This window comes from Uranotaenia lowii, chromosome 2, assembly GCF_029784155.1.
Source record: "Uranotaenia lowii strain MFRU-FL chromosome 2, ASM2978415v1, whole genome shotgun sequence".
Classification (NCBI taxonomy): Eukaryota; Metazoa; Arthropoda; class Insecta; order Diptera; family Culicidae; genus Uranotaenia; species Uranotaenia lowii.
Window position 1 is genome coordinate 381,788,699 of NC_073692.1, and position 17,899 is coordinate 381,806,597.

At 39.7% G+C, this 17,899-nt stretch overlaps 1 protein-coding gene across 3 annotated transcripts in view; it reads right to left on the reverse strand.

Annotated features, from left to right (window-relative positions):
• Positions 1-1,747: 1,747 nt before the first annotated feature.
• Positions 1,748-17,899, reverse strand: part of LOC129745440 (unconventional myosin IC) — a 125,237-nt gene continuing 109,085 nt past the window's right edge. For all 3 annotated transcript variants that reach the window (XM_055738517.1, XM_055738518.1, XM_055738516.1), the window contains 6 exons: positions 14,380-14,842; positions 14,114-14,320; positions 12,309-14,048; positions 11,939-12,249; positions 11,769-11,868; positions 1,748-3,390 (listed from right to left, as the gene is read on the reverse strand). In XM_055738517.1, coding sequence (XP_055594492.1) covers positions 3,376-3,390; positions 11,769-11,868; positions 11,939-12,249; positions 12,309-14,048; positions 14,114-14,320; positions 14,380-14,842 — 2,836 coding nt within the window. In that variant the 3' untranslated portion in view covers positions 1,748-3,375. The remainder of the gene's footprint in view (positions 3,391-11,768; positions 11,869-11,938; positions 12,250-12,308; positions 14,049-14,113; positions 14,321-14,379; positions 14,843-17,899) is intronic.

The window sequence follows — 17,899 nt, forward strand, 5'->3', positions numbered from 1 at the left end:
CCGGACAAGAGAGTTGAACAGCGTTTTCAAACAATAGATACCCGTAAAATCTTTCGTATTACGACGTATCAATCCTAGTGTAGCAAACGCCTTTGCTGTGATTGCTCCAATGTGCGTTATGAACTTCATCTTAGAGTCAAAAACGACTCCTAGATCCTTGATCTCGCTCTTCCGTTGAAGCGTAGTTTGACCCGTTCTAAAGTCGAATAAGATTGGATTTCGTGCTCTTGTTAATGATACAGTATTGCATTTCCCTGCATTTGCTTGCATTCCGTGTGGGTTGCACCATTTCAACAAGTGTCGATATCATTTTGCAGTACGTAAGAGTCTAACAAACAAGTTATCGTTCTGAAAATTTTCAGGTCGTCAGCGTATAGCAGTTTCGATGAGTGTATTAGAGAACATTAGTCGTTTATAAAGAGAACAAACAATAAGGGGCCGAGATGACTTCCTTGTGGCACACCTGAGGATATTGGAAAAGCTTCGGACACAACGGTGCCTATTTTAACGTTAGCTGTTCTATTCACTAAGTACGAACTTATCAATTTTGTGAGCCAACTAGGAAGACGCATCTTTTTCAGTTTCTTAACTAACAGTTCATGTGGTACTCTATCGAACGCTTCTGTAAAATCGATATAGACTGCATCATGCATGGGAACCCCATTCGATTTGTTACGATCTTTCATAAATTTCCAGACATTTTTCGGATCACTTTTTACCTGTTCTTCAATTCTGTTGATATAATTTATCTTTTCGATTTTCACGAGCGTTCACCTTGCTATCAAGGTATATTTTACCCTTTCATTATTGTTCATGCTCGTTTGGCAAAAGCACACTCCGAATATTTTTCACATGATTGCTACGTGAAAATGTACATGGATTTTTGCCACCCTGAAAATCATTTGGCATCTAGGTACGGGAATTTCAGGTAGCAAATAAAATTTTCGTGATTTTCATATGAGTTGTACGTGAATTCCATTTGTGAATCGAATGTGAAAAGAAATTTGTTCTGCTACGTGGATATTATTGAAATGCGAATGTTAGTGGTTTATTTTCGTTTCTTTCAAATAAATAAAAAATAGTTTATTTTGCAGGTGAACTTGATTGAGTCGAATAAATAACAATACATGAATCACATATGCATTTTTTATATTCACTTTTAAACTGGGTCGTTTCACAATTCACTTAATTTATTTACCACAAATTTGTCACGAAAATGGCATTTGATATGTCCTTTTAGAGTTGCCTGGCCGTCCCAGCTGCCTTTATTTCAAATCCTGTTGAAAAATCAAAGATGTAAATAGCACCCACAAAACAAAGTATTACTTACGAAAAGTCGGCTTCTCCAACACTAGGGATTTTCTGTCTTTTAGCTCCAACTGTCGGATCCACGCCATATAGAGAACTGATTTTTTTTACAAAGATTTTACATGTAATGCACCAAATACGTCTCTACGTGGAGGATCACTTAATTTCCACGTGAATTCAGTACCAACACGTGAAAAGGGTCCGAAAACTTTTGAGTCTATATGACCAAAACGATGCGTAGTATCATTCTTTATCGATAAAAGGGTTTTTTCATGGAAAAATAGCTTGCAATTATAGCACTGGAGGCAGTAGGTTTTAAAAAAATCGAATAATGGATTTGTCATTCTTGAACATTGGTTTGATTTCTCAATTTTATTTCCCCAACAGGTGCTGATGCTACACTTTAGTTCTTTCGGATTGGGCAAGTAAAAGACAAAACTTAATTTTGAACTTTTTTTTTATTTACATGGATAAATCATACAGGATGGTTCGCTTTAAATTCTAATAAAATAAGTAACAATTTTTAGATACAGTGGATAGAAGGCATTGTTTCTGTGTGTCAAATGCATGGATTGAATAAAAAATCAGCCAACGATCGGTTTTGTTTCCATTTGTATCTTCATGCTTTTTACTGTTCTGTTGCTGTTATTATTATAGTCGTTGTTGCTTTTTTGTCATTTGCCACCCAAGGCACATTTTTCCAATCGATTCCTGTATCAATAATGTCATCCATGGATCAGAGAAGCTGCGAATTCGGCCGAAGTAATTAATAGTCGTAATGGTTCAGCAGCAGTGGAAAGAAAATCGTGTTTTCTCCCTAAATGTGCAACTGTAAAATATCGATTTTTTTGTGTATTGGTGTCAGATTCCCCTTCGCAGAACATGGATAAAAAAATCTGTCCACCGCGTTGTTTCAAGTTTATTTATTTCATTAGAAATGCAGAGTAGTGTGTTGGTTGATCCTTGGGGCGCGCCTTTTTTTCCTTTCGTAGAACGCAATCCGGGTCCGGTTAAGGGTGCTGCTCATTTCGATTTTTTGTCAGAAAACGCAGAAATCCATCGATGATCGGACGACGTATTGGTTTTTTGTTCACCCTTCGGCTGCGGAAAATATATTTGTACTTTTCCAATAATGGTTACTTTAGAGGGTAAATCCGTCTCTCCTGTTGTAAATTAATCCTCACTGCTCTAAGGTTTCCTCTTGTACGATTGAATTTCATTCTCCGGCAAGTTGTGGTGGTTTGGCTCGTGCTTGATTTTAAATTATTGCGAGCCTTATCACACGTGTTGTGTCTTCGGATGGCTTCGATAGAAGGATTTTTCCGGGTATTTCATTGATTTTTCTCTTCTAGCAATTTTTTAATAGGAAAAGGGTTCATTGACTTATTGTGCCTTCTGTCAAAGGGGAAACTTGTCACTTTTCAATGAACCTTAGCGGACAGATTTCTTCCGGTTGTAACTCAAAAATAATAACTAGCTTTACGCGTGTGCGCGTCCTTAGATTGTGTCTATTTATTCCGTAAAAATGTCGTTCATTAAAATAAAAAGGGGGTTTAAAAACCATCTACTGGCTACCTAGTTTGATTGTGTGCTTTAAGGGGTTTTGCCATATGTAGTTGAAACATTTTTTGAACCTAAATAGGAATTAAAAAGTCCCGCTGTTCAATTAAAAAAGAAAAAATATATATATAAACATATTCAGACCAAATTTTATTGTTTGCCTATCTATCGAATAAAATGTTCCTATCACCTTCATTTTTGTTTTCTTTCAAAAAATGGCACTGGGGCAAGCGACACAATTGCTAAAAGTTTCATTTTTTCGTTGTATTTGTTCTGGAAAAATAAATTTCTTTGTTAAGGTTTTATATCTCGAAGAGCTGATTTTAAAGAGTACATGCATATTGTTTTTATATCCCTCTAGGATGTCCCCTGTAGTTGCGTGTGCAAGAATGCCTTTCTTCTTTAAATTTAATAAAACACTTCAAAATTTTGTTCAACATTATTGGGTTTTTTGAATTTTGTGTTAAGGCCTAAGTACGCTAGTGTGTAGCTGAAGTACGATGTCGGTTATTGACCAGCAATCTGAAAAGAAAAATACGAAAAAAATGGTTTAAGAATTCATCATTTTAAAATTTTCAATATTTCTGTATATAGTTAATAGAATTGAGATTTTTAATGAGTCTTACAGTATTCCCCTAGATCTTGTTTAGGAAGTTGAAAAACTAATTGTTCTGTTTTCATGAGAACTGCCAGAATATCAATCCTGAAGACATCATTGAGAAATTAAAGCTAAAGAATCAGGGACAGGAACAGAATCAAGATCAGGATCAGATTTTTGTGAAACAAAACACGCATAAAGGATCTCAGTGGAACTAATTTTTTTTAAGAGATCTAAAATCTACTTAAGACTAAAGCGTAAGGGAGAATGAGGATACTTGATCCCTGGGGATACTTGATTACTTAATATCTCGAAACTGGAATGTCTTACAAATATCAAATATTCAATAAAAATTTGCCAAACAGAACAAAACAACAATGCTGTTCTCTCATAAAAATTATAAAATTTTATTTTTCGAGTTTTTTAACTTTGTTTTAAAAATTTAACAAACACAGTAAACGAAAATTACCGAGTTCGGTAACTTTTTTACCGAAATCCTAACATGTGTAAATCGGTAAACTGTTCGGTAATTTTTTCGGTAAAAAATAAACGAACATCGGTAAATGAAGAATCGATTTACCGATGTTCGTTTATTTTTTACCGAAGAAATTATCGAACAGTTTACCGATTTACACATGTTAGGATTTCGGTAAAAAAATTACCGAACTCGGTAATTTTCGTTTACTGCAGTGATTGAAATCCTCACCAATTTTCTCATCAGAGGCATTCAAAATACACACTTTGAGGCCTCGCATAGCTATACAGGAGACGATACATATACATTCATTCAAACCTCCCCCCATGAGGAGGATCTGCTCTGAGAGACACTATCCGTTTGCTGCCCCGAACGAACTCTCTCAACGTTCGGTTGCTACATGATGCATGAAGAAGACGAGGCACACATACTCATTTACGTTGTTGAATTTGAATAACTCGAGCCGACCGCAAAGGTTGCGGCAACAACAAAAACAACCGAACTTATTGCGTTGCACGGCCCGCAACGTATGGTGAAAGAGGGGGGAAGAAAAAGAAATGAAAAAACTAGCTGCCTGCGTGCGGTTGCTGTGCAATAATAGCAATAGCAGAAAAACCTCACGCATTCGATCCAGGCACAAACGAGGAGACTCGGGTTTGCTCTGCCTTTTGAATTCGGTTCCCTCAAGGTTGTGACAGGAGATGAGTGAGAGCCATTCGTTTGGTTTTTTGGATTCGCTGCCTCGAATGTATATTGCTTCATGAAGGCGGCCATGTTGAGAGCGTATACATCATCGGTTTTGTCGTTTTCGCTGCCTCAAAGCAACCTTTGCTTCCGAGTAAAGCGTTGAGCGAGAGATGGTTGATCAACTCATGCTCAGCAAAATTCAATCACTGGTTTACTGTGAATGCCATTTGAAGATCTTTTTTGATCACTTAAAAATGTTTCCCTTTTGAAAAAATATTTATTCCAATATGTCAATCGTGAGAATATAATATGAACTTCATAATGCCACATTTTCAAAGCAATAGTAAACTCTCAATTGTATGTTATGGGAATAATTGATCCCTAGAGTCCAAAAAGATATATTTTTCTTCAGAATCGATCGTGATCATTGGTATCAGTTCGATTGTTGTGATGAGGTTCTCCAGCCTGTATCCTCAGGCAAATACAAACGTTGTTTTAGAACCTTCCGATTGCGAGACAAAATTTTAGCGAAAATCCAGCTGCTCAGACATGGCATGCTCTAACCTGAATCACCTGCTGCCTGCCTTCGAGTACGATCGAACTACAGCTTCTTATTGGGCTTCTTCATTGGGACGCAACGACCAAGGCACTTCGGAGACCCCTGAGCCCATCGATTCAGTCGCGCTGATTCCCGCCTGCGTCATCAGTCATACCGGCCCTAAGTTCGATTTTGGCGACGGGGGCCTCCAGTCTGCAACTACAGGCAAATATCAATTTTATGTTGGCCTTCCTCCTCGTGATGGACTCTCCCTTTCCAGTGCACTGCGAGGCTGTCGACGTGTTACGCTCACTAGCTCTTCGGCACGCTCTTTCCCGAACCTCGAGAATGTAGCAACTTGTACAAGGCCTTGAGCACCCTTGAGACCCCTTTGCCCTTCGACTCAGTCGCGCTGTTTCCCGCCAGCGTCTTCAGTCGTCCCAGCCCTGAGTTTGTCTGTGGCGCAGGGGTTCTCCAGCCTGTGGAGATATCAGGCAAGTATGACACTCACGACCGGTTTCCTCCGCCTGATGGTACTATCTTTCCCAGTGTTCACGGATCTAGGAATCTAGCTCTGTTCTGGAAACTTTTGACTCAATAACCTTGTACTACCAGAAAGTCGGAGGTATGAACTCGTGTCTAGAAGACTATCTGCTCGGAAGCTCGTGTTGCTGTTACAACGTTGACGCCTTCACGGAATCATGGCTGAAGGACCGTACCTTTTCGAGCCAGATATTTGGACCTGACTATTTAGTGTTTCGTTGCGATCGCAGTTCACGTAATAGCAAAAAGACCACCGGTTGATTGCCCTTAAGTCAGATCTTCCAGCGTTGCTCATCGAAGACAGTTCCTGGAGTGATCTAGAACTCGTGTTGATCCGCATTGATCTTGGTCTCCTGACCTCACGAGAGAGGATGCCCTACCTACCTACCTAAGGGTCCGGTGCCGATTGACCGACACGCATAGGGCTAAGATAAAAGATCTCCACTGCTGGCGATCCGGAGCCAGCGTCTTCACTTGCTGCCAGAAGACGCTGGCGGGAAACAGCGCGACTGAGTCGAAGGGCAAGGGTGTCTCAAGGGTCAACTGTGCGGATTTCAGCGGCTAGATTACGCCGCCACGAGCTTCTGGGCCCGCCTATTCTTCGATGCCCATCTGGATTCCAGTCAAGCGCCTCTCTTTTTTTTTTTTTTTTTGTTTCGATTATAGTCGTTTTACCATCTTTATGGCATTCGCGACTTTATCAACGGTGCAGTTGGCGGATCGTTATTGAAAAATTTATCCGGTACAACTGAGTTCGATGTTTACTCTTGGGCTCGAACTCGCGGACATCGGCTCAGGAGACAACAGACTTGCCAACTGAGCTATATCACAAGCCCAAGCGCCTCTCTGCAAATCTCGTTTTCATCTCTTCGCAGCGTGTGCCCAATCCATCTCCACTTACGTTCCAGAATCTCGATCTCCAGCGCCTTTTGATGATACCGGCGATGAAGTTCCACGTTTGAGATCCAATTGCCAGGCCACCAATCGCGGATGATGTTCCGCAGGCAGCGATTCCCAAAAACTTGCAATTTACGCGTCGTCACCGCATATGTTTCCAAGTTTCACAACCGTACACTAATACAGATTTGACGTTTGAGTTGAAGATTCGGATCTTAGTTCGTAGAGAGATATGGCGTGAGCGCCAGATGTTTCGGAGACTTTCAAACGCAAATCGGGCTTTTCTGATCCGGGTTTCGATGTCCTTCTTGGTACCACCATCAGGCGTAATCTGGCTACCAAGATACTGTAAGCACTCCATGTTGATGTTGCCCTTGCTGAGTATTTTTCGCGCTGCTTATTTAAAGTTAGCTCTCTCTGTGCACCCGATGATGACATTCTCGTAATTGGTGACTTCAATTTGCCCGGTTTGAAATGGTGCTCCAACCATGCTAAATTTCTATACCCGGATCCAGCACGCTCAACTTTATCGACCCTATCGAACATCATACTAGACTCCCTGAGTACTCTCCTGTCGCAAAATTAGCACCCTTCTATCTTGACTTCAAGAATACTGACTTTGACGAGATTTCTTGTACCCTGGTTCCCATCACCTGGGAATCTGAGCTCGACCTATCTGATCCGACCCTGCGGCCGAAACCTTCTCGCACATCTTGATGTACGTTATCGATCGTCACGTACCAATACATACTACTGAAAAGAATATACGGACTCCTTGGATCACGACTGAACTATGACGACTAAAGACGGCGAAGAGATGTGCCCTTAGAAATTATAACAAGTCAAGATACACTAAGGACATTTATCGTAGACTAAATTCTGTTTACAAAAAAGTCAGCAAACTTTTTTTTTCGATTATAGTCGTTTTACCATCTTTATGGCATTCGCGACTTTATCAACGTTACAGTTGGCGGATCGTTATTTAAAAACTTATCCGGTACAACTGTGTTCGATGTTTACTCTTGGGCTCGAACTCGCGGACATCGGCTCAGGAGACAACAGACTTGCCAACTGAGCTATATCACAAGCCCAAAGTCAGCAAACGTTGTCACCAAAACTATCTAGCTCGATTTCAACGTGATCTCAAGTCCAGACCAAAATCGTTTTGGGAACATGTTAAATGTCAGCGGAATGAACCTGGCCTACTAACACAAATGTTTCTGGATGACAATACGGCTTTGCCAAATAATTCTCGTCTATCTATAATACAGCTCCTACATCCCCTGAACATTTGGATAGTGCAGTCAGGAATATTGCGCCACTGGGTAGTTGATGATGCAGTCATCTCAAAGCAGCAGCTAAACTCAAAAATTCTTCCTCTACGGGTCCGGACAGAATATCTGCTATTTTTATTAAACATTTCATGCCTGTTTTGCTGACCTCTGTTAGGTTTATTTTATATGCTTCGCTTGACAGAGTTTCCGGTTATGAAAAAGGTAATAGGAGAGACTTCAACAAATACCGGGGAATCTCGGTTTTATGCGCAGTAGCTAAACTAATCGAATTGGTGGTCTTGGATCCGATTTTCTTGTCCTGTAAGAATACTTTTTCCGACAATTAACATGCCCAAGCGCTTCACGATAACTAACCGTCTGACAATTTCTTCTTACGTGCATGAAAATTTTGCTGCGAAGTCACAAACCAACGCTATTTACAGCGATTTGTCTACGGCATTCGACAAAGTCACCCAGACAACCAGAAGTCGTATTTTATTTTACAGATTATATCGTATAGAAAGTAACTCAAACTCATTTTCGTATATCTGCACCTACAATGTGCGGCCCATGTATATTCTTTATTGTATTCAAATGCATTGTATGATTTTATTACGACAAGAAAAAAGACTCGTATTAATGTACATATGAACTCGACCTTTGTGAACGACAATTCGCAAAAAATCCGTGAAACGACCGATATACGATTATCAGCCGTCATTGACAGATGTTGTCGTGCTATGCATAAAATAATTCGAGATAAGGATTTTTTTTTAACATGAAATACGATTTATATTATCATAACAACCAGGTGTTCTTCCCAGAGTGTTCACATTGAGCGCGGCGGCGAAACATTTCTACCCGAAATCTAGGCCGATGCTGTATCCCATATTGTACCTGTCGATGAAAATAAAATTAACAGGAAATTTCCGATAAGGATCAGGAAGCCTCCGAAAACTGTAAGTAATTGTACGATATAAACTTGAATTTGACAGCAAAAATCCCATTTCTTTGAAATAATATTATTTATTCAACTGACGGAAAATGAGAGCCCTGCACTCAAGTCGCAGAAGACGACCAAATAAGTCGTTAAACTTTCCATATTGTTACGAAAAATGTCGTATATAAAGATATTCTCAATCGTATATTGAGCGAAGACCTACAAGATTACAACCTCAATCATCTATATGATGATGTAAATTGTCAAAGCATATTCCAAAAAGTATCAGGGTAGTCGTAAATGATTCGCATGACGAATCGTGCAAATCGTAATTCAATACAATCCAAATACCTATATGGCCTCCAAAATTATACGTATATACTGGTTTTGCTGCATTATATACGATTTGTTTACACATATATTTACTCGTATATTTGTGTTGCAAATTTGAAATACCCACCAAATGGTTGTCTGGGCAACCACGATATTGCCATTGGAAAGCCCGAACACCTGGGTTTCTGTGGAACTATTCTTGGCTGGTTCCGGAGCTACCTATCTGGACGTAAATTAACAGTTCGCACGGGGTTTTTTTTCTGCTGACAGCTTTTTCAGATGTACCTCAGGGAAGCCATTTAGGGCCGATTATCTTTTTAATCTACTTCAACGATGTGATCTCACTCCTCGACGGCTCAAAGCTATGCTATGCTGACGAGCTTAAACTATTTTACAACATCAACGGCCAAGACGTTATTGATTTCCTGCAAAACCAATTTAACCTCTTCGCACACTGGTGTGATATAAACTGCCTGCCTTTGAATCGCAGTAAATGTGCAGTCATCAGCTTTTCAAGAAGGCGGTAGCCTATTTCCGCTGAGTAGGACTTTTTCGGAGATGAGCCAACCGCATGCGTAGAACACGTCTGGGCACTTGAGCTAGGCGTAGCTTTAGACTGGAAGCTGGAATTCAGGACAAACACAAACTACGTTGTCGACAAAGTCTCGAGAAGTCTTGGATTTTTATTTCGAGTGTCCAAGGACTTCAAGGATGTGTATTGCCTGAAAAGTTTGTATTGCAGTATTTTTCGCTTTATCCTTGAATATGCATCAGCTAATACCAGAATGGTAAGAGGGCACCTGAATTGGCAATACCCGTTTCACTAGACAAGCTATGAACCTCGATGCCGTCTCATAGACATAGACACTCTTCAAGCCCGCAGAAACGCAGCCGATCTCTTGACATCGCAAATTGACTGCCCCACGCTCCAGGAAGCCATTCCTCTAGGTGTGCGACCCCGTGGATTTAGAAACCAAGATCCTCGATTGTATGGTCCCATTCGATTGAAAAATTATGGAGCTAATAAGGAGTGTATCGAAAATTAACTATAAACATATTTAGGTCTTCTACTTACCAAGACCATCTGACCCAATCTGGACCGTTAGGTAATCAACCTCATCAACCGGAATCGATCGATGTCCATACGGGATTTGGCAAAAAAAGCTGGGACATCGATCGGAATGGTACAGCGGATCAAGAAGCGGAACAACCTAAAGACATACAAGAACCAGAAATTGTCCAAAAAAAACGGCTGAACAAAAATCACGAGCCAACACCAGAGCCCGGAAGCTGTATCATCGGATTTTGCAGAAGCCAGATGCGTGCATTCTCATGGACGATGAAACTTATGTAAAAGAGGATTCCAGTACTCTTCCGGGACCGCAATTCTACACTGCAGCTTTTGGGGTGGATGTGAGTGACCACGAGAAGTCGATTGAGGTGGAAAAATTTGGCCAGAAAGTGCTTGTGTGGCACCTATCTGCTCCTGCGGATTGAAGTCAGCGAGTTTCTTTACAAAAGGAACAATAAATACCGATATCTACCAAAAGGAGTGTTTGCAGAAAAGGTTCCTGCCACTACATAAGAAACATACGACTCCACCATTGTTTTCGCCGGATTTGGCGTCAGCCAACTACTCTAAATCCATTCTTAGATGGTTTGAGGATAACGATGTAGATTTCTGCCCCCAGCTTCGCTCCATAGAACGACATTGGGCTATCGTCAAGAGAGTTTTCAAGAAGAATGGTAAGGCCAACAGGACCATGGCGGTTTTCAAGAAAAATTGGAATGCTGCGGCCAAGAAGTGTGATCAATCAGTTGTACAAAACCTAAGGAAACGCGTCAAGTCGAAAGTCCAAGAATATTACCAATAATTTCTTTTTTACTTGTATTTCTTTATAAACGGTAAGAATAAGCTTTTCAAATCACTTCCGAACTGTTTCTTGTTTGAATTATCATCAAAATCAATTCAATGAAAAAAAAGTGTTTGTAACATATTTTTGATACACTCCTTAGCACTATCATCGGTGTTATGAAAACATTCAACCGTTTTTCAGAGCACTTCGACTTTGACGTTTCGAGAGATGTTTGTCGTAGTAAAGTTTAAAGTGTTTTGAGAACCCTGTAATTAGACTTAGTACTCTTTTTTATAAAATTTTAAATTATCATTTGGACCAATATGTGTTCAATTGATTTGTTATAAATAAATAAATAAATCATAAAACTACTAATATTTGTCCAATAAATTATGTTCATCCAGTAATTATTTGTAGAAAAGGATTCAAAATATGTACCGCATTTATCTAAAAACTAGCAAATTGCGCCTCAAAGTATGCAATGACTTTAGGGTAGTAGACAAGCTTTTAGAATTCTCTTTGTCTGATACTTACAAACTGTGAAATGAGAACTAATATGGCAAAAACTAGTCAACAGACCTTTTATCTTTGGAATTTGCTAAATTTTTACATAGGGTCAGGACACCCTGAATAAAGGATCAAGTCTCCACTTTAAGTCTCAAATCTCCTTAAACTTAAAAAATATCTCAATTTTGATATTTGGATGAATGAGGTACGAAAAAACAGTCTCATATCTATTATATGCTCTTAGATACTTACAACTAATAGGTTTCCGCTTTTGGCTCGCGTAATACTGGGTTGCGGTCCGGTTTGAATCTCGATCATACCGGTTTTACCTCTGACTAGATTGTGGGAAAGTCTAAAAACGCAAATAGTAGTTGTTATTACCCATATTTCAACTCACTTAATTTGGATTGCTGATAACTTACGATCCCGTGTCCACGATGGTGACGATATTCCGGTTCCGGGTCGCCTCCACGATCCAGATGCTGCACTCGATGATGTCCGGCACGTCCAGAATCAGATCGCCCTTGTCCTTCTTCAGCTCCAGGGGGATGCGGATCAGCATGATTCCGTCCCGTTCGCTGGTGATACAGAAATCGATCTTATCCAGCGGCAGCCGGTGCTTCTGTTTGTAGGTTTTCCCATCCAACAGGTAAACAGCCTTGTCAGTGAGCAGGAAGAAACGCTCCCTCGGTTTGTACCCACGTCGATCGTACTTGATCACCGGGGTGGAATACTGAGGGGATGTTAAAAAATTGATTCAGTGGAAATTATAAGTTATTCAAAAGGTCTTACGAAAAGCTTCTCGTTGCTGATCTGGGTGACGACGAAGTTACTGACTGCGGTTGCGTGTGGTTTGGCGATTCGCTCATCCATGAACCATGGGCCGACACTTTCCGGGTAACTCTTCTTCTTGTCCTTGAACATGGATTCCGAAAGAACTTTGAGGTCCAGTTGTTTTTTCTTCTCTGGAGCGAGGCCTAACCGGTACTGGCGAGCCAGGTGAAGTTTGTGCATGCGCCTTAGACTAATGGAAGCATCCTGACAATGTTTAGGGGCCGGAATCCAGGTGTGGTTCATGAACGACTTCGGTAGGCTCTTGGACAACTTGGTAAGCCAATGGCGCTTGGTGTGCTCGATAAATGATTTGTTGCATTCGTTTTGTTCATCGTTACGAGTGATGAAACCTTTGATGAAGAATCGGATCTTATCGGCCGCGGCACGACGGCGTTTTCGTTCCTGGATAGCGAGGTAGCGTCGGATGTACTTCTGACAGGTGATGATCTTGGCATAGGTTTCAAGGTAAATCTTTCGTTGTTTGCGACCCTTCCAACGGGATTGGATGATTGCCGCCAGATAATGTTTCTTAACTTGGAATGCGTCTTCAGTTTCGAAAAGGGTCTTGGGCAAACGGATGAAGATCTTGGTCTTGCCCATGCGGTAGTCATCTCGTTCGTAGCCCAGCTCACAGGCTAGAATTTGGACGCCCTCCTTAGCTGGTCCATGATAATGGGGCCAAGTTTGTTTGCTAAGGCACTTGTATCGTTGAAGGAAGAGTTCGTAAGTTCTGCGATAAGCAAATCCAGCTCGTCGGACTCTCAAATTTTCCATCAAACCCAGATATTTGACTTGATGACGGACTAGCTCGTAGTCAAAGTGCCCTCCAGTCTGAAGGTCGTTCGGCTTGATACATCTGATATAGGAGGGTTCTTTGCACATCAAAATCTCCATAAGGTTGTTCAAAGAGTTCTTGAACTGCGTGACTGCTGTTTCCGGTCGTTTCTTGCTGGAAATACTCGACTCTGGGAAACAACTCTTAATGATGTCATTTTTGCAGCTGGCCATCGCTTCCTTCAAGTCTCTGAACAGCAGGTCGTTGTTCTTATCCAAGAAGCCATGCACATTATAGGTGACATCTCCTGCATAGTGCACCAATCTAAACTCATCTCTTCCCAAGGTTTTCTGGACAGTCGTTGAAGCCCTCACGTGACAAATGTAATGCGCATGATCACCCAAATTGTCATTCATCTTTCGCAGGAAACTCATATCCGTGGGATCTCCCGGACGTAGACATTCCTCATCCATCAACGCCACAATGCCTTTGTGCTTCTCCTCAATCAAATTACAGATAACCTTATTATCGAAGTACTCCACCGGCTCCCACTCAATGCCTTCCTTCAAATATTCTTCTTGTTCTTGCTTAAGCGTAAGCTCGATAAACAGTTGCTGCAGCTTCTCGTTACAAAAGTTGATACAAAACTGCTCGAAGCTGTTCTTCTTGAATATCTCGAATCCATAGATGTCCAAAATACCCATCACCGAATTCTTCTTGGAGGCCATTTGATCCGCGTGAAGCGAGGTATTGATACGTTTCACCAACCAGGTAAACAGCCGATCGTAAACGGCTTTGGCCAGAGCATCTCGGGCGTAAATGGCCATCTCTCGGTTCAGCGGGCTAGTTACAATGTCGCCGCGGGCCTCGATTGTGCGATGCGTAAGGGCATTTCGAAGTTGTTCCTCCTCACAGCCCAGAAGCTGAAAAGAAAATGAACTTATTATTTGAGATTCACAAACTCGCAAATTCAGATTAAGAAACCCACCTTAGCAATCGCCGTAACGGCTTCCGGTTTCAAAATTTTCGCCTTTCCCTCCTCCTCGGTGAATCCGACATTTCCCATGTGCAACACGCTGGCAACAATATCCAAAATTAGTCGCTGCTGACTGTCCGGAATTTCGATAACGGTCATCGCCTTTTGCACTTGCTTAAAATTGTCCGCGTCTCGAATGTGTGCGGTATTGGCGTTATCCTTAAAATATATTTATAAAATTAAAACAAACTTTTATCTTAAGAAAAAGGATTAATTACCCCATCACTCAAGTAGAAGTACGTATCCAACTTCCTCTTGAGGTGCAGCTCCTGCAGCAATCCATCGTCAGCCCCGGCCAGCAGCTGATAGAAAATGTGGAAGTTTCTCTCCCCACCACTTTGATGAATGACTCGGCTCTTCTCCAGCAAGTAATTCAAAATATTTCCACCCTCCGGAACTCCCCGAAAATCGAACTGCACATCCATATATTTCCCGAACCTCGAAGAATTATCATTTCTATTGGTTTTGGCATTGCCGAAAGCCTCCAACACCGGATTACTCTGCAGCAACTTATCCTTGACACCCTCGACGCTACTGGTGTGTCCCGTAGCCGCGGCAATGAACTGCAGCACCTTCTTCGAAGCTTCCGTCTTTCCCGAGCCACTCTCGCCCGAGATCAGGATGCATTGGCCCCGGTTTTCCTCGGTCAGCGACCGGTACGCGTTGTCGCTCAGTGCGAAGCTGAAACGGAACGGTGGACCGAATTAGAATAAGATTGACAGGGTTATTTTTAGATTCACTGGTTAGAGGAACTTAGATTCGATTGGGATAGACAAAATAAGTGAAGGGATAGTTTCTGGAAGGAATCGAAAAGTCTATATAACTAACATTTGCTCGATTCTGAAACAACTTTTGTAACAAGTTCCTATTTTTGAATTCAATATTTTGAAATTTTTCCGAACCATAAATCTGGTATCAAATTCTATCTGATATAAGAATACCAAAAAGTTTGGAACACAATTTTTTACATTGGTGAATAAGATATCGTCATAGAGAGTTAAAATTCAAAAATTGATTATAGTTAATTATCCCCAAAAGATTTTTATCTAAGATATACATAACTAATATTTTCTCTTATGTTAACTCAGTTTTCCAATAGTTGGTTTAATCTTGATGATCTATTTCTTGCGATTTACTCTCATTCCCTCAACTAATGATTGTATCTTATGAAGATTTTGAAGTCTAAAAAGAGTTGAACATTTTGTTCATAACTCACAGAAGTTATATTTTCTAGAAATGCTACCCAATTTTAGAACTAGGATCAATTCATATACGTTAAACAAGACAAGAGGGTAGAAAGAAGACCCTTCAATAACCTAAGTGTAATTTCATTCATTTTGAAAATGTCCATAAGACTATAATTCAAACCACCTTTCTTACATCGTATATATAAAAATGGAGGCGTTTTCTTTGTAACAACATCACGTATGAATGGTCGGTCGGAATGAAGTGAAATTTGGTATCCGAGGGTTTTTTGGGTCAGAGATGGTTTGAATAATAGTTTCAAGAATCTCCCTTTTTATGGATGGTGGTCCCAATACAAATTTAACTTTATTTGTTACGATTTCCATGAGAATCTATTCGCGAGCACTGTGCAGTTAAGGACGTGTAGATGAAATTAAACATTTATTACGATTTATACTTAAGAAGGTAAAACGAAGTTTACCGGGTCAGCTAGTTTTAACTAAAACATTATCTGATTCCAAAAAAAAAAACAAAGTATTTTTGCTTTGAAATTTTCTGTCTGCAGAATCAAATTCCATTAGCCGCAGTTTGAATCAAAGTGAATAAGAGTTCCCGACCAAGGTTGACAAAATAAATTCTCGACAAAATAAATTCTCGAATTCTGTGATTTTTTGTCGAAATTCTGTGATTTTTAGCTAAATTTCGTAAGCGTAATCTAGAATGATATAAAAAACAAAATATACAAATTGAGACCTACAAATGCGCCGCAGCCCGTGGCGTAGAGGATAGCCTTCAAGTTTTCTAAGCCAGCATGAGCAAGAGATCGAATCTCGGTTACGGCATACATAGTATACTTTCCGTAGGTTGGTGGTTTTAGCATTTGTAAAATGCTAGCCATCATATAATCGAATGATGTACGCTAAGAGTTAAGAAAAAGGAATTTCTTCGAGGAATCATCAAGTTTGAGATCCTGCATGTGTTTGTGTTCGTTTTTTTTAAATCATTCAGATTTTTGTTGTATATTGATCTGATGTTATGGAAAGATTTCTAAAAAATCTGTGAAATCTGGGATTTTTCACAAAGTTCTGTATACTGTGACACAGATTCTCGAATCCTGGGAAACGCTAAAAGATCCCGGGAATTCCCGAAGCCAATTAAATGTGCCGAAATTCTAAAATTTTATACGACCTGAATTGGAAAATTGGTTAAGATCGAGCAATGAAAATGATAGTTCTACCTTGATATATAGTTTAGACTTAAACTTGTTTTCTCTAAAAACTGGTTAATACATATAATTTGATTAAAAATGTTATTTTGTTCGACAACTTAGTGTAAAACGTAAAAACGACAAATTATCTATAAACCAAACAATTCCATTAAAGAAAAGCTATGAAAAATAATCTGTATGTTTGGTTTTGCAACACTCATAATTTAGAACTTCCGTTTCGCAAACTGTTGACAGTCATATTTTAATACAAAAGAATGATCATCTGTAAATTTACGAGATATGATGAATAACCTGAAATCTAGCTAACGAACTACTATCGATATTGAAAAACCTTTCTAAATTATTCCAAATTTTTGCAACAAGTATCAGTCAAGTTGGTCGGTTAAAGTACTTTGTTTTTGGGTCTTGGGTTTTATAATTGCAAATTAAATTTTTGAAGCATTGAAAAGTTTGAAATGCTTTACAATACTATCTACTACCTAAAAATTTTTGAGTGTTAAGATCTTCATTTTCATCATCCGATTCCCGGGAACGCTAAAATGGCCGTGAAATGGACATTCTAGTTTAAATCAACTGTACATTTTGTACCGTCTAAATATGGTTTGTGGCTTTGCCATTCTGCCCAATCTACGACCGTCCATCTGAATCTATCTTGAAGATTCATCTTCTCCTGAAGATCATAGATCCTAGATCTAGGGATGGAAAAAAGAAAAAATAAAAAAAAAACATCGCTCAAATGTCAAATTGGCCTGGTTAAATCATCGATCAGTGAGTAGGTATCAAAATTTTTTTCTTAAATATCACCATAATAAAAACATTTTTGAAGTCTTAAAAAAGTTTTTAATTTAGCAGGTTTGCAAATTTCATCAAACTGAGCATGCCTCATATATAAAACCATAGTTTTGTTGATTTTGTTTGGTTCCGGCATAAATTTTTATCTTATACCAGGGATGGGCAACTCGCGACCCGCGGGCCGCCCATGGCCCTCGAGATATGTTGGTACGGCCCGCGAAGCTAAAAAATAATTGATGTATCGGGAACTTTTTCAAATATGCACTTCACTTGTTTGTAAACTCATTTATCCAATCATCATTTGGATCATAGACCTTTTTTCTCAGTAATTTATGCATTTATTTCTATCCTTTACAGCATAGGTGCAAAAATATAGCTAAAAACTTAATATTTTTTTTTAGAAGGTCGACATAAGCAAATAAATGATCAGAAGGCAAAAGATTAGCACAAGCATTTCTGAGTAAAGTAGAAAGTTTATTAATTTGTCGACTTTCTTAAAAATAATTGTAACATATAAATGCTCAGTACATTAT